At 46.3% G+C, this 22545-nt stretch overlaps 2 protein-coding genes and 10 non-coding genes across 12 annotated transcripts; 1 reads left to right on the top strand and 11 right to left on the bottom strand.

Moving 5' to 3' along the window:
• The first annotated feature begins 9709 nt into the window (after window positions 1-9709).
• On the top strand, window positions 9710-12568 carry LOC117864770 (histone-lysine N-methyltransferase, H3 lysine-9 specific SUVH5). Its single transcript, XM_034748869.2, has 2 exons — window positions 9710-9866; window positions 9960-12568. Exon 2 carries the CDS (start codon window positions 10007-10009, stop codon window positions 12350-12352), a length of 2346 nt encoding a protein of 781 aa, XP_034604760.1. The 5' UTR covers window positions 9710-9866; window positions 9960-10006; the 3' UTR covers window positions 12353-12568.
• Window positions 12569-13353: 785 nt separating this feature from the next.
• LOC117864779 (uncharacterized) lies at window positions 13354-14771 on the bottom strand. The gene has a single exon (XM_034748877.2). The coding sequence runs from the start codon at window positions 14503-14505 to the stop codon at window positions 13720-13722; it is 786 nt and encodes a 261-aa protein (XP_034604768.1). The 5' UTR covers window positions 14506-14771; the 3' UTR covers window positions 13354-13719.
• A 3930-nt stretch (window positions 14772-18701) lies between these two features.
• LOC117841819 (small nucleolar RNA SNORD14) lies at window positions 18702-18820 on the bottom strand. Its single transcript, XR_004637400.1, has one exon. It is a non-coding gene; the product is annotated as a small nucleolar RNA SNORD14 (small nucleolar RNA).
• A 96-nt stretch (window positions 18821-18916) lies between these two features.
• On the bottom strand, window positions 18917-19037 carry LOC117841815 (small nucleolar RNA SNORD14). Its single transcript, XR_004637396.1, has one exon. It is a non-coding gene; the product is annotated as a small nucleolar RNA SNORD14 (small nucleolar RNA).
• Window positions 19038-19124: 87 nt separating this feature from the next.
• Window positions 19125-19243, bottom strand: LOC117841817 (small nucleolar RNA SNORD14). The gene has a single exon (XR_004637398.1). It is a non-coding gene; the product is annotated as a small nucleolar RNA SNORD14 (small nucleolar RNA).
• A 58-nt stretch (window positions 19244-19301) lies between these two features.
• LOC117841801 (small nucleolar RNA snoR2/U65) lies at window positions 19302-19452 on the bottom strand. The gene has a single exon (XR_004637383.1). It is a non-coding gene; the product is annotated as a small nucleolar RNA snoR2/U65 (small nucleolar RNA).
• Window positions 19453-19506: 54 nt separating this feature from the next.
• On the bottom strand, window positions 19507-19695 carry LOC117841783 (small nucleolar RNA Z112). Its single transcript, XR_004637367.1, has one exon. It is a non-coding gene; the product is annotated as a small nucleolar RNA Z112 (small nucleolar RNA).
• Window positions 19696-19776: 81 nt separating this feature from the next.
• On the bottom strand, window positions 19777-19859 carry LOC117841798 (small nucleolar RNA snoR77Y). Its single transcript, XR_004637380.1, has one exon. It is a non-coding gene; the product is annotated as a small nucleolar RNA snoR77Y (small nucleolar RNA).
• Window positions 19860-19992: 133 nt separating this feature from the next.
• Window positions 19993-20094, bottom strand: LOC117841791 (small nucleolar RNA snoR31/Z110/Z27). Its single transcript, XR_004637374.1, has one exon. It is a non-coding gene; the product is annotated as a small nucleolar RNA snoR31/Z110/Z27 (small nucleolar RNA).
• Window positions 20095-20152: 58 nt separating this feature from the next.
• On the bottom strand, window positions 20153-20247 carry LOC117841800 (small nucleolar RNA snoR31). Its single transcript, XR_004637382.1, has one exon. It is a non-coding gene; the product is annotated as a small nucleolar RNA snoR31 (small nucleolar RNA).
• Window positions 20248-20322: 75 nt separating this feature from the next.
• LOC117841822 (small nucleolar RNA R30/Z108) lies at window positions 20323-20420 on the bottom strand. The gene has a single exon (XR_004637402.1). It is a non-coding gene; the product is annotated as a small nucleolar RNA R30/Z108 (small nucleolar RNA).
• Window positions 20421-20509: 89 nt separating this feature from the next.
• LOC117841795 (small nucleolar RNA Z107/R87) lies at window positions 20510-20618 on the bottom strand. Its single transcript, XR_004637378.1, has one exon. It is a non-coding gene; the product is annotated as a small nucleolar RNA Z107/R87 (small nucleolar RNA).
• Between the last annotated feature and the right edge of the window lie 1927 nt (window positions 20619-22545).

Here is a 22545-nt window from a genome sequence, read left to right as displayed (position 1 = left end):
TGGCTCTCGAGCTCAAGGATCGGGCAGTAGCGGTGCTAGGGCTACAATGCGAAAGTTGAAGGAGCAGATGGCATGGGTGAAATGGAAGGGAAGTTTTTCTCCATTTTTTATAACCACAGCGCAGTTAAAATAGTGGTGATATTAACGAGAATATTCTATTTTTAAACGCCCAAAGATTTCGCACCTAACTAACGGTTTCCAATATTTTCGAAAGAGATAAGGTTACTGTTGGCGAACGGTAACGTTGACGAGTGGTTGACCCTTATACCTAAACTAGTCATGTAACGGCTCGGGGGCTGTGTGCCACGTGCCCATTGGCTAAGAAGTTTTTTCTTTGGGTTTTAAGGAAAAAGAGATGCAAAATTACAGCATTCTGATTCTTCGATTCAACCTAAGGCTCGGGGGCTACTCCATATGGAGTGCGACTTTCGTCGCACTTCCATAAAAAATTTAAGATTGAAGATTCAAGACCAAGTTAAATGAGGCTTGAGCACAATCTAGCAGCATGGCCATACTTGAGTACGTTTGAAGACTCAACCTGATGGAGTACTCGAAGAGCACCCAAAACTAGTTGGAGAAGCCTACAAAAGTACTCGGAACTGCTGCATTTGACTACAAAAAGTACTTGGGGATTTGTCGTACATTCATCTATAGGCCCACCAAAAGGTTTGGACAGTCTTAGATACAGGGCTGGATACCGAGACGTGTTAGAAATGGAGACTATGGTGCAGGACGGCGTGGTCTACGTGGCAAGATAGGAACTAGTCGAGGATTAGGAAACTACTCCTAGCAATTAGAGTAGGACTCACTAGTCGAATCCGACTAGTATTCTTGTGAACAACCGACCTGTAACCTTGCCCCGGCAATATAAGGCGAGGTAGGCACCCCTCCAAATCAATTCAATACAACCAATACACAAGACATAGTGTATTACACAATCTAGCGGCTCGAACCTATCTAAATCGTGTGTTCGAGTTTACGTTCGAGTTCCTGATCTCGGCGAGCCCTACGCACTAAACACTACCTCGGGCACCCCCTCGGTAGGTTGCCGGGTCTAAACACCGACACTCGTGTTGTAAAACTAGCAAACTTTTAATTAGAAAACTGGTTTCAATAAGTATTAGTCAAATTGATATTTAACTTTGATGTTAAAAACAACAACAGGTAATACACATGGCTAGCGCATAAGTTAAGGTGAAACAAACAAGAACAACAAAACAAAATACTCTAGAGCGTAGAAGAAAAGTGTAAATTATGGTTTAGGAAAGACTAGTCTACAAAGAGATCAACAAAGCTACAGGGACAACAGACTAGTCAAAACTAAACTGAACTAGTTGGCAGAGCAACAAGCTAACAAGATTGGCTCTAAAGAGATGGCTGCGAAAGATTTGTCCACAAAGATCTAAAAGAACATAGCTGACTCACAAAGAGACAACTGAGACATGACAGCTATGAGATGGATTATGACAAATAAGATTCTAAGAGGAATAGGGACAGATATGATAGGACTACTAGATAGGGAAATGACGCGCACATAACTACTCATGAAGGCACATAACTACTAGGCAGAACATAAAGTCTAAGATAAACTATTTGGCTCACTAAAGCACACAAACTGTGCTTGAAAAGAAAAGGCTTCATTAGCTTTATGAATGAAATAGGGTCTGAGCCTGAACCCAGACTGGAAAGATCTAAAGCTTTACATAAGACTAAATCTACAAAAGAGATATTGAGCTAAAGCTGAGAGAGGACGACTATGGAATGATTTGCATTTATGAGAGCACAAAGGACTATAAGCTAGGTTTCTTTTACTTAGCAAAATATATGTAAAGGATATTTGAGAAAGAAAATACCCTAAGTTGGAATTAATGCAAATTATACATTATTTGCAAAAAAAATCCTAATCAAGTTTTATTCATAAATGTTCATGTATAAATGATACCAATTACACACTTAACTTTAGAAATGTGAGAACATCTAATCGAATTAAAACATGTGTCGTGTTGGGCTAAACAAACTTCATTTAGAAAACACATTAATATTGGCATTAGTCATTTTATCAATAATTAGGAAAAAACAAATTATAGCTTAGCCATATTTTAATTATAAATACTGAAGTATAAATTATACAATTTAAATATTTAACTTTAAAAAGGCTAAACTATGTGAAACATCTAAACGTATACTTTATGATTCAAGTGGATCAAGTTATTACTGAAAACATATTCCCGTTGATATTAATCAAGTTAATACTTATTTATAAAAGCCGGTGTAAAAGCCTAATCAACTTTTATTAATCAAATTAACATTAGTTTATAAAAACCCGATATATAACCTAATTAGCTTTTACTTAGAAAAGCATATGAAGTATACATTAATCAAATTGTTGTTTATTATGAAAAACAGTGTATAACTCTAAGTAGCTTTTATTTACAGAAGACATGTTTAAGAGTCATTAGCCAAATTAATATTAAATTTATTTTTAAAAAAATATGTATGATGGAAAACATCACCAGTAACGTGTGGTTTAAGTTATCATGAACCTAATGCAACTTAAACAGATCTAATCGGAGCCAAAACAAAGGTTGGATGGCTTAAACAAGGTTCTAGGAATCTGAACATAATTAACCATAGATCTAAAGGACTAGTAGGTAAGATTAACAAGACACTATAAATAGTGCTTGCAAAAAGGCTAAAATATTGGGGTTAGATCTATAAAAGATCTCGGGTTGGATCTGTTTATGAAGATTGAGAACACCTACAGGGTTATCTATGAAACATGCAAGACATATGAAAGAAGCTAAAGATTACAAGATCATGCGGGGGCCTAAACACAAAAGCTTGGCTTCTTCCATGGCTGGCAGACAGAGGCTCTAGGCGATGAAATTGCCTGCGCTATGGGCTCTGCGGGGCTTGACTGAGGTTGGGAAACGGAGGAGGAGGTCGAGGGGATCTTGTGGAGGTGCTCACCAAGGTTGGATGCTCAAGGAGTCGGCCAGTTCGAGCTCCACACAACGGCTGCGCTCCGGTGAACGACAAGCCTTGAGGACCAGCAGCGAGGCTTCTTGGTGCGGGATGCTTCGGGCTACGTTGGCTTGCTCCGATGGACAAAGGAGGCGACGAATCGGCAGGTGAGCTCCGACGGCGCTCAACTCTGCTCCGGCTTGGGCAGCGGCAGTGCTACGCAGAGCAGGGCGAGGGGTGTGATGCGGCGCAACAGGAGGGCGTGGTGCAAGGGCTTAGGGGTCTTATAGGGGCGCGGGACCCTAGGGTGGCTTGGCACGCACGCCATTGATGGCCGGTGGCGACGTGACCGCGCAGGCCATGGTGGCTGGTGGCAGAGCCCTGATGGGCTCTAGTTGGGCCGAGGATTAGGGCTGAGCAGGAGCGGGTCGACCCAAGGCTCAGCCCAGAAGAAAAGGGTTCCTTTTCTTTTTATTTTCACAATCCTTTTCCTATATAAAGGAAAATCCGGATAAAGCTAGATAATTCCTTTAAACCACAAAAAATGCACTGAAAATCCAAAAAAAATATAGGAAAAATCCCAGCAATAGTTTGGAGCACGAGGAGTCCAAATAAACTATTTGGAGCTCGTGAAAAGGATTCTAGAACCTTCTAATAAATAGATTTAGCTCTAAAAAAAGAGAATAAATTTCAGGAAAAGCTGGAAAGTTCCTAGAAGAATCCGAACGTTATAGAAACGTAATTTTTAAAATGTCTGGACTCATGAAACTCAAAGATGCATCGGCCTGAATGCAACACACATAAAATAACTTTATTTAATTTAGAAAAACAATAAGTTATTTTTCCTATACTAAATTACCTGTTGTAACAACCTGGGTGATTAAATGGTGCTTTAATCTTAAAACATGTCTTTAGTGTTTAAAAAAGAACTCGGGCAACATTAAGTCAAGTGAAAGTACCCTTTTGCCCTTCACAAGCTTAAGACACTGCTCAAAACCGTAACTCGAATTTCTGCTTAGGAACTTAAAAATCTGTCCAACTAAGAGTGGTAGAACTCAACTTTCCTATCAACCTTGCTTTAAGGAGCAAGTTTTAAATCTACCCAAAAACCTTCGAAATCTTGGTCAAAGTCGGGTAAAACAGTCAACTTAGCCCTCTGGGCGTTCCAACTCTTGGCGTGGGTGTTCCTCCAAGTTTTTGAACTAAACTAGAGAGAAGCCCTTAATAGAAGTTGAAGTTCTAAGACTTAAGAGCAACTCTTTCGATAACACCTTGGTCTTTTTCAAACCAGAAACTGCCCTAAAGTCGAGTCAAGGACAGCCAAACTCCTGAAATTTCACCAACTCGGCTGAAATGCCTAAGTTCGAAAACTCTGGTTTTTGGCAAACCTTGGCTCAAGTTTTCTCCAAATCCTTTCAAAATATGAGCAAACACTTTTAATAAAGTTGAACTATGACCCAGTACTACAAGTTTGTTTAAGGTTCTTTTGAACGTTTAGTTTAAAAATCGTGAGTGGAGTGTCCCCAAAGCTGGACGGGTTTTCTGCCTGAGGTTGCCTTGACGCTAGCGCGTCCGGGCATGTTCGTCGCGCGCCGCCCGCCGCGTGGCTGCCATCCACCGGTGAGCTCGCCGTCGCCCTACTCGCGCCCACGACAAGACAGCGCGAGCGCTGCGCTGGCCAATCGACGCCGAGGTTGTTCCCCTCCCCCCCCCCCCCGCACGCGAGCCGCTTCTCCCAACCAGCGTCCGTGCCTTCCCCTCGCACGCAACGCCACCGTCGGGTACTGGCCGTTCCGCCACCCCCAATCCAGCGCTTGACGTGACCAGACGCACGCCCAGCCTCGCCAATCCTTCCACCCGGCAAAACCGCTCTTGCCAGACGCTATCTCCTTTGCCCAATGCCCGGAGGATCCTATCCCCAGAACTCCGCTTCTCTGGCCAATGGAAGCGCCAACCAATCGCCGCCACGGCAGAGCACTTCCTTCTCCCTCGATCTTATCCTCTCTCCCGTTTGAGCTCATTCCTTCCTCCGAACACTTCCGCGCATCTATAAAAAGGTACCAAAGCCTCTTGCCGGAGTTCCCTTCACCATCACCGCCTTTGCCGCTCTACCTGCTCTATTTTTCTCCACTGCACTCATCACCGCACTTGGAGCTGCCACTCCGGCCAGCCCCATGCAGCGACTGCTTCACCGTCAGCTTCACCTTAGTCGCCTAGAGCTCGCCGACCTGCTCAAGGAGCCTCTCAGGCCCCTGTCTCGCTAGATCGCTGCCGCCAGTTTCCGCGCCGCCGACCCGAGCCGCCGTTATTCCTCGTTCCGCCCTGACTTGTTTCTTCCCGACCCCAAGACCTCATCCGTAGGACCGGAGGTGAGCGGCCGACCCCTTTCCAGCTCTCCTAACCCTGAATCATCCACGAGAGCGACCTGACCCTGTCCGTCTCGCCCGAGTGCTGTTTGCCTCGCCCGAGTGCTGTCCGCCTCGCCCGACCCTGTCCGCCTCACCCGAGTGCTGTCCGCCTCGCGCGACTCTGTCCGCCTCGCCCGAGTGCTGTCTGCCTCGCTCGAGAGCTCGGTTGAGTCTTTTCTTTTGACTGAGGGTATCTGTGTAAATTTTTGAGGACTTCTCTGTGTTAAATCTGAGGATCCCGGTACAGTTTTTCCTTAAGTCTAAGGGTCAGATCGTAAGTTTTCCCTGATCCGACTCTTTTAACTCGTTTTAAATCGATAGGAACTTGGAATTTACATCTTAAATCGAGGAAAAATTAGAAAAATGTGAAATCACTTTGGTTGGAATCCTCGTTCTGAGTAGAATCCAATAAAGTGGGTTTCGCACCTTTTTCCTATAGTTTTGCTACAGTTTTGGGTTTAAATCCTTGCAAATACTATTGAAATCACCGTCTAAGTGTCTTACCCTTGCATTGCATCTTGTGTAGAGTTGAACATCGCTGACGGCACGTACGAGCTGCGCCGGATGCTCGAAGAAGGAGCAGTAGCTGAGCTGCCGCCTGCAGGAGTCGAGCTTGAGTACGCCGAGGACTAGTTCGCTACCGCCCCGCTTGAAGGCAAGCCTCGGAGCATAACCTAGTTTTTCTAAACTTGTGCATGCCTTTTGTTGTTAATGTTTGTGCAGTTATGTTTACAGGAGTTGCTTGAAAACTCTAGTTGCGTGATCTTAGGTTCCTCTGTTCTGAATACTAGTATGACAGGATCTTGTGTAGCTGCTTTGCTTAAATAGGACTCGGTAAAACTCGAGTGATTTCCTATCACTCGCGAGTTATAGGAGTTGCTTGCTTTCCTTCTGCAACAACTATAAGGAAGATGGACGGGGCAGGGCCTTGTGAATTGTTTTGGTAGTCGGTGGATTGCCCCGTCTATCTAAATAAATTTGACTAAGGTCGAGATGTGCTAGTGTTCGTGATCAAGTGTTTGAACAGTACTAATCTCATACCTAGTATGGGATGGGGAAGCCTAGTACCTGATTGAACCGGCAAGTGGCTTATCCCCCTACTGTCCTTGGAACATAGTTCCCATGGTGCATCATGTGGGTGCAAATGCGGTCACAGTACGGTAGAGACCGGGACTGTGGAGCATTGCATGCCAAAGGCGGTTTGGACCTGACACGCGCCTAGAAATTGATGGGGACAGCCGACAAGTGAAGCGACCTTTCGTGGTGCACGGATGTTGTGAGATTAGGTTCACCATGCATGGTTAAGAAATTCGAATCGATTCGTCTGCCTCTCACAGCTTTAGATTACTTGATCACTATGCTACACTGAGTAAGAAGAGGACATGTTGATGATGTTAATGCTGATATTTTCTATTAATTATTTGTATAACCATGCTTGTTCAGTATGAGTTGCAAATGTAGAATGGTTAATGAACTAGAACTCATGGCTAAAATGTTGAAAGTAAGGATCCACCACTAGTCGCTTTTGGCAAAAACAACCCCTCTGGCCAAACATCCTGCATGTCTAGGTGTTGGTGGATTAGAACCACCCGTCGGTTAAGTCTTGTTGATCATAGTCGCTCAGCCTTGTTGTGGGCTCATCTTTTCAGGTTTTGTTGTGGAAGAAGGTACCGCTTGGCCCTCCCAGCTCCATTCGGGATGGACGGTCGAGTGGGCTCCCTCCTCGAATGGCGAGGATGGAGGTTACTGATGTCGTGACCGGCTTCATCACGGTGTCGGGCGTCGACGTTTAGTTACCGTTGTTTATTTCCACTGCTGAACACTTTGCAAAACTTGTGTTGAATTTCGAACTCTTTTGTTGTAATAAACTTATGCATTTGTTAAAAGAATGGACTGTTGTAATCTCTGCAACCGCTCACTCTCGGGTGAGTCCGCTTCGCGATCCTGTAGCATGGTTTCATTGGAAAGAATCCGACGGACGACCGAATTGACTTGATTAAGGTACATGATCGTGTGTTAAGCGACTTAAGTGTACTTTAACCAAGTTAATTTGGGCGATTCTGCCACACCTGTCAACAAAATAAATGTTAGAAATTTTTTTAAAATTATGAGAAAATTATTCTTTCTAATCACATCCTGAAATCCAAAAATTTCAGGATGTGACAACAGCACCCGAAGGCGTCTCCATCATCAGCCTATAAAACAGGGAAAGCTTTCACCAAGAACCTTGATCCACAATCCAGGTGCACAGCCACGCCGCAGCCGCCCTCACTATGCCATAGGAGATTTCGTCCCCTATCGCCGGATGCAGATGACGTACGTAGGCGTCCCTACTGCCACCAAACATCACCACACGTAGCGCAAGTGTATATGGCCAAATAGGCTAGGCCCAACGGGCGTCCCGAAACACGGCCCTAAAAACACGGCACTAACATGACCTGGCCCTATGGCAATAGTGTATGTTCCGGCACGGCACTGTCATAGTGTAGTGCTTGGACCACCATGCTGACCCATAGTGCCGGCCCAGGCATGACACAATTCTTAACCAGGCACGATGTGGCACGATTACCTTGATCTACAGTGCTACGAAATAGATGTATATTACATTATTTGATGAAATGTATATATCTCTATATGAATTTTATGATGGAATGAATGAATTAATATATATATATATATGAATTTGTGATGAAACTGATGAAGTTTGAGTTGACCAGACGGCAAGCATCCTCACGTCATGTGCTAGACGGCAACGCCGAGCGCCCGAAGTCGTGACCAAACCCTCACGAAGCAGTGACGTGGCCCAGCGCGGCTGCGCCACCAACCACACCATTGTGGCGTCTCTAGCACGCCCCCGCTTGCTATAGCCAGCCATGCCACCACGGCACCGTTGGCGTGCAATCGAGCAAGCCACCGCCGGCGACATGACCACGATGTCGACAACGCACCTCCACACAGGCTTTCATGCCTGTCGCTGCCAAGACGTGCTACCGCTGGATGAAAAGGACGGAACAAGGCCCGGTCCAGGACCACGCCGCAGGAGCGGGTGCCACCGCTACCACTGCCGCACTGCGAAGTGCAACAGAAAAGCTGCCCGCCGTGGCCATCAGCTGCTCGCCGCCGCAACCCGCCACGCGGCTACCAGCACCACCACGCAAAGGACGTACTGGGCCTATCATGGACCCCGCCACAGGCGTGGAGCTGACAGCGACTGCTGCCGCACTGCGAGGTGACGCTGCCACCGCGGCCGCCGCCGCAACCACTGCCATGGCCCCGTTGTCCACTGTGAAGCAGGCATCGCCCACCACCCAAACCAGGTTGGGACTGCCCGCAGCTTGCAGATCCGGTCACCCAACATGCGGATCCAGTCGTCCTCTATGCGGATCTAGCCGCTCTCCAGCTGCCAGCCATGGTTATGACCTTAAACGAGAGAAGGGGGAGGGAGGAAGTTGTTGGGAGAGAGGAAAAAGGATGGGGGAGCAAGATGGTCCCGTCACCGCCCTCCTCGCTGCTCGCCAGGCTTCTGGCAGGGCAGCAAAGGCAGGGAGAGTGGGAGGCGGGGGTCAAGGCGAGCGGACGGAGGAGCCATTTGAGTCGCCCGGCTCGAGCGATGCGAGGATGAAACAATCTAATGCGTATGTGATTAAAAGTACTCCATCCGTTTCAAATTGTCGGTCGTTTTGACTTTTCTAAATAGATTTTGCTATCTACCTGAACATATCATGCATCTTGAAAAGCCAAAACAACCAACTCACAAACTGCAGCTTTTGAAACGGAGATATATATCTTGACATATCTGCAGCTTTTGAGCTTTTCTGAAAAGTTGTCGCTGCTTTTTTTTATTCTGAAAAGCTAACACTAACTTTTAAAATATGTGTTTAGCTTTCTGAACTTAAAAAAACTAAAAAACTCACAAAACTGAGTTTTCCAACTTTTCGTATACATTCAGTTTTTGTGCGCTTCCACCTTTCCGAAAGCTGTACGAGAAGTTTACTATTTGTTGTTTGTTTGAGCTTCTGGATTTTCACGTTAAGAAGCTGCCAAAATATTATATTATTTTCTTCTTCGTGGGCCAACAAACAACTACCAGCAACGTTGGTTACTGGCAAATGGACTAGACCACGATTAGTATAGGCCCAATATGAAAAGGGCCTTTCTGGCACTCGACCAAAAACGTTTCATCATCATAAAAGAAAATGTTCAATCGGGGTCCTGCTCGTCAGGCCCAGTCAAAATGCTCGTAAGGCCCACTGCCTCACACCATCACCGTCCATCTGCGATCTTGCGGATGGATTTGTTCACTCCCCCGGTTAATAGGATGGGGATCTTCTTCGCCGACCAAAGTACGAGACGGCGGCGCAGTCGCCCTCTGCCACTGCCGCTCCGCTAGCCGCGAGTTCCGAAACCTCGAAATTCCGTGGCCTCCCCGCACCGCACCACCATGGCATGAACTCCGAATCGCCGATCCCTCGTCCTCCTGCGGCGCCCCGCTAGGTATGCCCGCCGCTACCTGCACCGCCCGCCGAACGGCTCTCTCCCCATTTGCCCCCCTCTACTTAGGTCTTGTCTGACGATTAGCGCTTGCAGGTATCGCCGGCCGCTTGTTTGGTCTGACGGCGTGAGGAATCACTGGGATGGTGGGATCAGGGATGGAGGGTGGGGGCGCGCGGGTGTCGCCTACGTCGAGCGGCCGCCGGAGGCACAAGGCGCTCGCGCCCGGGCGCTTCCAGATAAGCCCTGGCGTTGTCTTCGATGGGAATCGGAGCGGCTTGGAGACGCTCCAGATGAGCTGCGATACGGCGGCGGGTGGCGGGCTCTCCGACTCGCTGAGCCATGGAGGCAGCGTGGATGGGGAATTGGAGAGCCCCGCAATCGACGGGGATAACGAGGTTTCCAGAGGAGGAGGAGGAGGAGGCGGGGTCGGAGGGGATTGCGGCTTTGAGAGTGTAGACGGCGATTTAGTTGCCAAAGAGGGCGACTCAGCTGCCAAAGAGGGGGATTCGCTGCCCAAAAATTGCAAAATTCATGAGGGTCTTGATAACAACGGAGTAATGGCAGAGCCACATGGGGCCAACCCTGGCGACCTGCCTGGTTTAAAATGCAATGGCACTGCCGAGCAGCGCGATTCCGTGGGGGAAGATTGCAGTTTGCAGTTTCTCATGAATGGTGATGGTACCATACCGGGTTTACGGAAGGGGCGCAAGTCAGTGGCCCAATGGAGGTTCCAGACTGGGTACAAACCCAAATGGGCACGAGATTTATTATCAGGGAATAGATCAGGAGAAATTGAAGGGCCAGTGTCCATGGTCGGAGATGGATCGAGCAAGAGTGCTCCTGTCATGGCATACAATCGCTCTCATATCAAAGGTTCAGCTACTGGTGGACATCATTCAAAAGTTCAGAAAGGAACTGGCTCAGCACCGAAGAAGAGGAAAGTTCATGAGGATGATCACAGGACTTCCTTGGTGCGAGAAAATATGTTGACTAAGTTGCGGGAGTTTCGGATAATTTACAAGAAGCTCCTGGAGGAGGAAGAGGTCAAGTGGAGTGGAAGAGGGCATGGTGTGAGACCTGATATTGCAGCTTTCAATATTTTCCGGGAGAAATTCGGTGCTGATCATGATGACATGAGGTACGATGGAAGCATTCCAGGGGTTCGTATTGGTGACGTGTTCAATTCTATCATGGAACTTTCCATTGTTGGCATACACCGTGCACAATCGTTGTCAGTTGATCACATCAAAAAGAAGGATGGGACATGTCTAGCTGTTAGTGTTGTGTCGTATGCACAACCTTCTGCCTCTGATAGTTTGGATTTCCTGTTACATGTTGGATCAGTGGCTGCCACATATGATCAGAAGTTAGGAGGCACTGACGTGGCACTCATGGAGAGTATGGAAACTGATACGCCTGTCCGTGTTATTCATGCATTTGTAACTGAGCTAGGTAATGACTGTGGACCCAAACAGCTTACTACTTACGTATATGGTGGTTTGTACTTGGTTGAGAAATTCCATAGAGAAAAAACAACAGGAGATCAGTATGTTAATACGTTTCATCTAAGAAGAATGGCAGAGCAGCAACAAATTGACATACAAGTTCTGAAAACTAAAAAGCCGGAATCATTTGATGGCACTTTCACTGTAGACATATCCGGAGGTCTTGAGAAGGTCCCTATTTCTGCTATTAACTCTATATCAAATGAGCACCTGATGACATTTCGCTACATTTCGCAAATACAGTATCCCCTAAATTTTAGGCCAGATCCTCCATCAGGTTGTGATTGTGTTGGTGGATGTTCAGTCTCTCAAAAATGTGCATGCACAGTGAAAAATGGAGGGGAGTTCCCTTACGATGATAATGGTGAAAATATAGAAGAAAAGCCTCTTATTTATGAGTGTGGGCCATCTTGCAAGTGCCCTCCTACTTGTCGCAATAGAGTTAGCCAGCGTGGAATCAAGTTCCGCCTCCAGGTCTTCAAAACCAACTCAATGGGGTGGGGAGTAAGAACTCTTGACTTCATTCCGAATGGAAGTTTTGTATGTGAATACATAGGAGAGCTATTGGAGGAAGAAGAGGCACAGAAAAGGAAGAGTGACGAATACCTATTTGCTATTGGGAACAAGTATCATGATGTACCTCGTTGGAAGGCCCAGATCAAGACTATTCCCTCCCTTCAGAATGTCCCTAGTGAAGATGATGAAATTGGTTTTGCTATTGATGCACTGAACCAGGGAAATTTTGCAAGGTTCATCAACCATAGTTGCACCCCCAACCTTTACACACAGAATGTCCTCCATGACCATGACAACATAAGTATGCCTCATGTCATGCTTTTTGCTTCTGAGGATATTCCTCCCCTTAAAGAGCTATCATATGATTACAATTATGAGATAGACAAGGTTTATGATTCTGATGGTAACATCAAGATGAAACCATGTTTTTGTGGATCTGTTGAATGCACTGGACGGTTGTATTAAATTTAGTCCCTTGGAAATCATTTGTTGTCGTTCTATTGAATGTACCTTCTTTGTTTAGGTGAGGGTTTCTCTTTCTGCATGTTACTTGTCTTGTAACTTTAGTTTGCAAGCAGCGAGTTATTTCTTAAAGTATCGGGATAACTGGTATATTCATGCAGATCTCCTGTTTTTATAACCTCAATCGGTGTTAACAAATACCTTATTTGATCTTGCCCATCCGCATAACGCTTGCTCATTGCTTTACATTTTAATATGTCTAGTATTAAATCAAAAGGAATCAAGGGGTCATGTTGACCCACTACCCGAAATAATCCAAGATTACTATTGTGCACCCTATCCATGATGCTTATCTTTGTTCATTACTTTCTTTGAGGCATTACTTTAATTCCAATACCTGTTGCTTTGTGTGGAGTGTCTACTGGATCTGAAAAAACATACATGATTTGTCAGTAGTGCCATGTTCAGCTTCTATCTAATCTAATGAACGGCATGTCAGAACCTAGAATCCAACATGGTAGCTGCTTATATAAATTCTCTTAACTCGTACTGCACGAGGTAGTACCCTGAATAAAGAATCAATTCAAACTAGCTGTTGTCCTCTGGACGTTTCTTTGTAAGCTTCCAGGAATGTCTGTTTATGCCTTTATGGGTAGTCTCCTGGATTAGGATATAGAAAGGGAATACTGTCTATTCTTGCTACCTTCATCCTGGATGGAAGCTTGATTAGTACCTTGGGCTTTCTTGAACATTAGGATATCTAGAATTCTAGATATAAGTTGCTCCTATGTCTATGTGCAAAGTCTGAAGTTCCTGAATTTAAACCAGTGTACACTGTAAACTGACATAAGTCCATTACCCTCAGCATTGTCTGCTTTTAGCAGGAACTAAGCTTACATTTTATTTTGGAACCTAAGCACTCTGCTTCAGGGGTCCAGTTATTTTCCATCAGTTCATCGGTTCTAGTGACGTTTGATGAATAATCATAATACAGATATATGATGTGCCAGTAGGGGGGAACTATTTTTCTCTGTAGCAAATTGGCAATACCTTCTCTGATGGTTTATTGTACATCAGGCACAGGAGGGATTTGCACTTGCATCAGCCAAGCATCTGTTGCATAGCCCCCAGGAGCATCATATAGCTCTGCAGCCTCTGCTGCACTAGCTGAAGCTCCTTACACCTAGTATTCAACACTCTGCATAAGGAAGCTTATGCGTTGTGACGAGAAGCACGGTTGATAACACCATAGAGGCACTATACTACATCGCGCATAGCTACATATTTCCGTGATTTCTGGACCAGACATATTTCTGCCATTGCCAGTTATCAGCAATTCAGCATACGGTTGCAGACAACGACGGGCAGCTTCAGTTGTTGCCGCCACCGTCCTTGTGCGCTGACCTTCCGCCGCGGAAGTGGCCGCGCTTGCTCCAGGCTCCGCCGCTGTAGAGTCCCTTGTATCCAGCCCCATCTCCATCGCCGCTGCCAGGTTGGCCGTGATGCGGCTCACCACCGTCTCCTGCACCGGCACCAGAGCTGCCGTATCCACCAGCGCCGCCACCGCCAAAACCACCAGCGTCGCCACCATATCCTCCACCGCCGTTGCCACCTTCTCCATGCTGCCCACCACCATCACCTCCACCGAAGCCACCAGCATCGCCACCCCCGCTGCCACCACCGAAGCCACCACCGTAGCTGCCAGAACGGCCCCCGCCGCCGCCACCACCTCCAAAGCCGCCATGGTGGCCTTTATACCCACCAATGCCGAAACCAAACGCCTTCCCACTTCCTACACCACCACCACCTCCTCCTCCGCCGCCACCACCACCACCGCCGCCTTCGCCTCCGCTGCCTCCATAACCAAACCCGAACCCGCCACCCTTCCCGTCAGGCCCGGCAGCCCAACCCCAGCCATACTCCCAAGAACCGCCGCCAGGGGTTGACCCATGCGCGGACCCAGAGTCGCCCGTCCACCCGGGAGGCAGCGGCGGCCCCGTCTGCTCCGTCGCGGGCTCTGCCTCCGCCGGACGGCCACCCTCACCCTCCTCTCCGTCGACAACACCCGCGCACTGCACGAGAGCGAACGCGAGCACGAGGAGGGCAAGAGCAAGCACCAGCTCCCGCTCTCGCCATTGCTCACAGCTTCTCCCCATCGCTTGCTCTATTCCGTCACCTCTTGTGTTGTGTACTTGTGTTGCTGGCTCGAGCTCGAAAGCTTCAAGAAATCAGCTTGTGCTTTGTTGCCGAGGAGTGGATGCCCCGTGGCTTATTTATAGCGCTCATGCGCTGCCCTGGTAATGGACGGGGTGAGAGGGAAAAAAAATCAGTGCACGAGATGGCGCGCCACCGGCCCATTCAGAGGCGATCAGCTTCGACCGGTGCTGCTGCTGCTGCTGCTGCTTTTGGCGTCCGCTTTGCCGCACCGTGCATCAGTGCATGCTCCCTGTGCTTTGCGCCGGCCGGCGTAAATACTGAATTGAAAATCTCTCACAAAGGTAGCTTTCAGGCTTATCTCCTCCGTGACCGCACTGGAATTGCATAAAAGTGAAAGCCTGGTCGTTTATCCGTTGGGGGCAGCTTATTCTTGTTTTTGTTTTGGTGTGCGTGCTGGCGCTAGTTGCCGAGACCCGAGAGCTCTCCCACTCGCCGGCTCCGAATCCCGTGAGCCCGTGACCTGAAGAATCCAGTAGCTGCTGTCCGTTGGTTCGTGTCGACATGTGCTTTGCCAAAGTCGCACAAGATTTCGATGGCGAGGTTGTGCAAGGTGGCTCGGCTACGTTCGTCCATGTAGAATTTGGCGGTGACACTGAAAGCGTCTAGGCATCTATCGTGCCCGTGAGCGCGCGCATGGTACAGAGTGTAGTTTACTGTCACGCGCCCACCATTTTGTGGCGACGTCACTGTAGAAATAGGACAGGCAGCCATTGCCATTTCTAGAGCGGAAAGTCTACATGAGTGCTCCGTTGCCGGCAAATGGATGAAGTTTCAATCAGCTAGTGCCACCTCCGAGATTAAGTTTGCTAGGCAGGAGGGTGGTCGATCTCGCTCGGTAGACTTTGGTGTTTTGTATTGTTTTATGGTTTGCAAATATAGAAGTAAGTATTACACCCCGTATAATAGAAAATGCCATAGTAGTTATTACTATAGAAACTAAGCATATAGAGGGGACGAGAACTAGCCAGCTAGGGAGAAGAGAATACGAAAACTTGACTAATTTTTGAAGATTTTTTTATATCTTGGGTGACTAAGATATTACATATATCCCAACAAGCAAAGTTTATAAAGAAATTGAGATTAGGGTTGTGTGAGGATTTACCTAAGATGGACGGATTTAGAGGACGCAGGGGAGGCTAGCCACTCATATCTCGGCGCCTCGACGGCGGTCGATGAAGTATTGTGAGCGATTGATGTCCATGAGTTTAGCTGGTGATGCCCGATCTTGCGGCAGGAGCCACCAATGACCACGGATCTGGTGGAAGAGCAATCGATTATCATGAATTTGGCGACGGGAGCGACTAATAATAGCAGATCTGGCAGCAAGAGCAACCGATGACTATGGATCTGGTGGGACGAACGATCGATTACCACATATTTGTTTGCAGGAGCGACCGATGATTGTGGATCTGATGGTAGGAGGTATTGATTACCATGGATTTATTGCCAGGAGTGACCGATGACCACGGATCTGGCGATAGGAGGGATCAAGAGTCGTCGGCGACGCCGTATTCGGCAGCAGGAACTGCTAGTTACCACAGATCTGTCGATGGAAACTACCAGTGGCATAGACTTGGCAATGGAAACCGCCACGACCATGGATTTGACGGTGGGAGCCGCCGGAGGCATGAGGCTGATAGCCAATCAGAGTGTCATTGAAGTTGAAGAGGAAGGAGCTATATGCCAGCAAAGAGGAGGAAGGAAGTGGGTACGGGGAAAAGGAGGGGTGCTAGCCTGGTCTCACCAACGACGGTAGGGTGTGGGAGACGGTCATCGGGTAGGTTACAATGTGCTTGTTGTACTTGTGGTTGCGTAGAGTCGACTAAAAAAATGAAGAGTAAGAGGAAGGAGGCGGGGTGGGGAGAGAGGAGTATATATAGTTTAAAGGATCTAGAAATATCTTCTTCCGGTATGGCTTAAATATATTTTTTAAAGGAGTTTATATGAAAATGGGCCATCCTTAGAAAATTCCCCCGTTGATGTTTAGCCACCCTGCGGTGACCTCTTCTTCTAGTTAGTTAGGGCACTGAGTCTAGTTGATAAGGTTTCTTATTTTGAGGATGGAAGCCATTGTGTCTAACTAGGTTCTTGTTTGGCTATCTTTTGTATCCTATCTCCTCAAATAGTCAATAATTGTTACCATGATTTTCGTAAATATGAAACAACTACTAAATAATCTAGATAGTTGGATTTAGATCCAATGGTTAAAAAATATGATCATTGTTGCCTTTTTAATGAAAGTGGTCAATGATGTTGACTCGTTGGGTCAGTTGCTATGTTCTTGAATCTCGGTGTGTTGTCGGTTCTTTTCTCTTAAAAGTTGAAAATGTTTTTTTTTGACTTATCGGCTCACGTAGCTTTTATCACGTCGAGCGCAACTCTTCTGCTTAGAGTTGATTCATTCAATATTCTATTATCCTTGTAATGCATGATAGGAGCCTAAGAAGAATAAAGAAATGTGAGGCAAATACAAAGTCTCACACAACTAACTTAAAGAGAGAGATAGGCCCACTTTTACACCCGTAATCTCATCCTTGCCAACACATCTCCTACGAGTTCTGTGTCATTCCATACTTGCGCGCTACTCGTTAGTAGTAGCACGTATCATCAGTCCTAAACAGAGATTAAAAAAAACAATTGTAACAGCGGTGGTAACCAATGGCGTGTTCGAAGGTCGTAATCAAGTAGCCGCGACACGATGATATGCCCGGCACGCCGCACGGCCATGATCACGGGCATCAAGTTAGTGGTAAGCACTAAAGCGCGGCCGATAAGTTTGACCTCGGCGTCGATCGGGGTGAACAAGGACAGTTCCCTCGATCACGGTCGGCACGCACACGGGACGCCGTGCCCGCGGTAGAACGCCATCGCCCATACGGAGTGGCGAAAATAAAGATTCATCCGAGAGATATCCTCGTCTTCCTGCCGATTATGCTGCGTGCATGCATGCACCTTCCTTTTCGTCAGCTTGGGGTCGTGCATCAGTGCACGCCCCTGCCGATCGGGCAGAAGAGGAAGGGCGGTGCGGGTCGTGCTTTCAGCTCCGGCTTTCCGCGCGATTTGGTGTCAGCCGGGCCGGAGGATCGGATGGCGATGTCCACCGCGTCGTCCCCGATGGATGCGGGGTCGCGCGTGGGAGGGGCGTCACTTTCGACGGATTTGATGCCGGACGGTGAGAACTCAAACGGAGTAGTCGAGGGGACATGGGGGTCACCCACGTCCACCAGACCACCACAAAAGCCGCTTGACTCGCTCTTGGACCTTGCAATGCGCTCGCGCTTAGAATGGAAATCGCGAAAGGGAGACGTGACCGGCGCGGTGCGGCTAAAAGCTGCTCCAACGGTACGAGCTAAGCTAGTAAGTGTGGAGAAGAGAGAGCACTCAGACAGTCTTGAATGTCATGTTGTGAGATCTCCTTGAACTTTTGAACTGTTTAATAGATAAAATATTGATTCTGCTAGCTTAAAACTAGATTGCATTCCGCTAACCCGTTGAGCAACGGACAAGCAACCTGACGAATTACCAAAAAACCAACAAATGATCAGGCAACCTGAAGAATTACCAAAAAACAAAAACAAATGAATTTGTGTACTCAAACACAGCTTCATTGGTGAATTAGTGTACTCAAACACGGCTTCATTGGTGAATTAGTGTACTCAAACACGGCTTCATTGGTGAATTAGTGTACTCAAACACGGCTTCATTGGTGAATTAGTGTACTCAAACACGGCTTCATTGGTGAATTAGTGTACTCAAACACGGCTTCATTGGTGAATTAGTGTACTCAAACACAGCATTACCCGTCAGTACCTAGGAAAGGATTTTTTTTTCATCACCATCAAAAAAGTACCAAAAATGCCGAACGAATTAAATACAATTTATTACGAATGCGACAACAGGCACCGATACAATTACAACAGCTAAATAATACAGCCAACATTTACATGCATACAAAGCATTTACCATTTGACATTTTAGTTAAAAATGCTGATGAAATCAGAATCCGTAGCATAAGTACCACCCCTTAGCTCCCAGTTGCCAATCCACTGATCTGCCCTGAAACACTTGTACATAAGGCCTGAAACATGATTGGCGCAAAAAAAATGTTTTTCATAATCCAAAGAAAATGCAGCAGGCCCTCAGACATCCAAGGAAGGAATTAGCAGCATTAGCTCTCAAGCCTGGCAAGGCGAAAGCTCTTAGGCGGCTACTGCGAATGTTGAGAAACAAGCCTTTGGTCTATCATCATAGGGCATACAAAATTTTCTGGTGACAAACTCGTCTTAAGAAAAAGAAACAAATAGAACATCATCAGCAAACACAAAACATTGCACAACATTGCCATTGCATTGCATCAGACATCCAAGGAAGGATTTAGCAGCACTAGCTCTCAAGCCTGGCAGGGCGAAAGCTCTTAGGCGGCAACTGCGAATGTAGAGAAACAAGCCTTGAGAATCTATCATCATTTGCAAACCACATTAGCAAAGAAAAACTAACAAACACATAACAGGGCACTACTTGACCTTGACAATGAAAACAGGTAACAATGGAATAAGTGTGGCTCAGACATCCAAGGAAGGAATTAGCAGCATTAGCTCTCAAGCCTGGCAGGGCGAAAGCTCTTAGGCGGCTACTGCGAATGTTGAGAAACAAGCCTTGGCTTTATCATCATCGCCACATACAATGTAAACCTATAGAAAATCAACTTTAAACAGAATGTAGAAGTTAAATCAGTAAATGTAATCACAGAAACCGGCTCTGTGGACAAATAGAGAAGCAGTCCCCAGGTTCCTATCAACATGTGAAATGTTGAAACAACTTTGTTTTGGCCTGATCATAGCATCTCCGGTCAATGCTCTTGGCTACCGGAGACGTGGCATCAAGCCCAAGTTTCATTCTATTACAGTAAAGGGTTAGATAAATCAACACAGTTATGTATAATCCCTCAGAGACCCGATTTAAATCACGCACCACAGCTGAATCAAAAAGCTGCAGATGGGAGCTCCAGCATTAACCAAACCACAAAGGTTATGGTCTAAGGATGGACACCTGCAGCAGAAAGAAGCAGCTGCTGTTTACAGTGTCAAACGGCACTTCCTATCGGTAGGTCTTGAGATCCTCACTGGGACTAATAACAAACTACTTCTGGCAGACACAACTGACATGACAGATACAGGAGATATAAAACAGAAGGAATATCTAAGTAAATGTATAAGCCTCAGCAAGCCAGACAATTTTCGTCACGAGTAAATCTGACGGTAATTCCAGATGTATAGCTAATCATCATTGGCTTACTATCGCGTCGTATACAAAACCATAGATGAAGGACCTGCCTACAGAACCACTGCTAAGATTCCTGGTTAAAACATGTCAACACCGAAAAACAGAATCAGAAGACAAGAGGCGACGTGGAAGAGATAAATTGCAGTATCATCAGATAAGAATTGCCTTCTCACTCACAGGGCAGGGTAATAGCACTGTGTCAGAAGGTGTCCTAAGATTGTTTCGTGGTTTCATCATCTGATACTACAAAGATAAACAACTAAAAACAATGCAACGACATAGAAAAAAATAAAACTATAAGAGATGGATTCAGATGCAAAGTTAACGCATCATTCGCACGGCAAAAGCCGGCCTCGGATCAAGTGTTGGATTATGCATCAGTTGATCTTCACCATCCAAAATCAAATCCAGGGACGGGAAAAGGCACAAAAAAGACAGCAAAACAAGAAATAAAATTGGAGAGGTATCTACAGTTACTCAGTGGTGGCAACAAGGTTATTGGTTCGATTCTGCCAGCGAGAGTCCTCAATTCTTTCAGAAGAGGGAGCTTATTATCCTCATCGCAACAACCTCTCCAACAGATGAAAAGAAAAGGAGATCGACAAACGAAAAAATTCGAAGAAAAATTGCAAATAAACCAGAGAACGAAAGGCGAAATCAGATGGCTCGGTTCAGCGGGATAATCGGCATACAGATCAATCTCACGTACGGAGAGAGACCTGTGATTTGGTCTGTTGAGCTTGAATATTACAGAGTCGTCACTGCCATCACACCTTTTGAGGACTAACCAATCGAGATAAAAACGAAGAACAAAACGAAAGAAAGATGCACCTAGTCGTCAGATCTGGCTTGGCGGCCGGAGGATGGTGGCGAGGTGTTCTAAACCTAGAGCTTGACGGCGATGAGGGGAATTCAGTGGAGGCGGCGTTTATATGGAGGGGGTTGGCGAGTTAGGGTTTAGGGTTCGAGCCGGGGTGTGTGGATGAGCGGACGTTTCGTTCGTGGGCCGTGCCGGCTGGGTGGGCTGGGCTATTGGCTGATGAGTGTTGTTGTTGGCCTAGCCCACGGATATTTGCAAGAGAATATGTTGGATATGCATTTTTTTAAAAACTCTTTATGATGAAATAAAGCAGTCTAAAGTTTACTTAAGTTTAAATAACATTGCATTTATTTTATTGTGGCTTGTTCTTTTAGGCCCTTGACTATATCATCATTAACACATATTTAAATGTCTGTAAAGTGAAGTATTGACGTGTAGAAATTTTGAGATTTGGGTACAGTGATTTAAATTTGTAATGTCATTTTTTAAAACAGGTCGTTAAGCCCGTAGTCAGTAACATTTTCACCAACCAAAACACCTTGACTAACCTGTACAGATGTGCGCGTGCGGAATTGCTTTCGACTCAACGAAAACAAATACAGAGTTGTACCTTGATCGCTTCCACATGTTTGCCCTGCCTTGAAATCCTTAAACAATCACAAACGCAGCCACTTCAGGCACTTTATTTGTTGTTGGGATTACTCAAAGTGTATTAGTCCTGCTAAGTCAGGTTTATAGCATATTGATGACAATTAAAATAAAAGCGGTAATGAGTTCATGGAGCATTTTGGACCGTTTGCATATCCTCTATTAGTTGGAAGATAATTGGTGACTCCTCTGATTCAAAGTGAAAAGGAATAAGAAGATTCATTTACATTATAGGGGATTCGAATTTGATGTCGTGCAGGTGTCGTAAGGCTTGTGTTTGGCTGGCAACCACAACATGCCGCAAACTCGCCACGCCTACGCTTAGCTCCTGTTTGGCTGCCGACTGAACTGAGGCAAAGTTTGGCAGCTTCGTAGTCTCTTCTGCTATTTATGTGGACGTAGCTTGGCAAGCTTGCCAAGAGCTTGGTGTAGAAAATGTTCACTGCAACTTGCCACAGCTTAGCTAAGCCGCGTCTTAGGCATCGCCATTTGAGTTCAACAGCCAAACGAAGCCTAAAGCTCAGAAAATTGCTAACAATTCCCTAGAGACACTCCGCACCTTGACTTGACCAATTCATCCTTTACTACATTTCTAGCACCGGCTCAAATCGGACCTGAAAGGAGCTTTTGACTGTGCGAGCCCGAGTTTAAACTTCAAGTCGGTTGATCCTGACCGACTGAGCTGATACTTGTCGTGGTTGCAAGTAGTAATTAGTTTTGGTGTTGGGTATTTACCCCTTCACCCTCTCTATTTAACTTTCTCTCGCTCCACCACGTAACCTGAGATAAACATACTCTCTAGCATCCATTCCTCTACCTCTCCTCCACTCTAGAGCATGCATTGCAAGATTTGAATTGGAGATTATGAGAGATTTCTTTGAGAGAGTTTGTGATAGCACTAAGTCCATCTTTTGTGTTTTGAAAACACCACCAAGTTTCGTTCTTTGAATTTGTTACTCTTGGAGTTTTGGACTCATAGGTGGCTATGCGTCACCCTGAAGCATCAAGTTTATGTGGTGTGTCCCGACATTTGTATTGAAGATTTCGTAGCAAAGTATTTTAATCTCGATCTTGAAAGCAATCTAGCTGTATGTTGGCTCCTTAATAGATACGTACCTTTCTTTGTTAGATCTCGTGTCTCCTTTTGTGATCGATGTGTTCTTTATCTTGTTTGAGTTGACATTGGGTTCATAGCCCGATCTACCTGCTGTGAGTAATTTTGAGTGCA

The sequence above is a fragment of the Setaria viridis genome, chromosome 1 (genome assembly GCF_005286985.2).
Source record: "Setaria viridis chromosome 1, Setaria_viridis_v4.0, whole genome shotgun sequence".
NCBI lineage: Eukaryota > Viridiplantae > Streptophyta > Magnoliopsida > Poales > Poaceae > Setaria > Setaria viridis.
Note: the sequence above shows the minus strand (reverse complement) of the source record. Positions and strands in the feature narration are given on the sequence as shown.

Excerpts from the sequence above, each read along its gene's own strand:
- LOC117864770 (XM_034748869.2), top strand. The coding sequence starts at position 10,007 with ATGGTGGGATCAGGGATGGAGGGTGGGGGCGCGCGGGTGTCGCCTACG.
- LOC117864779 (XM_034748877.2), bottom strand. The coding sequence starts at position 14,505 with ATGGGGAGAAGCTGTGAGCAATGGCGAGAGCGGGAGCTGGTGCTTGCT.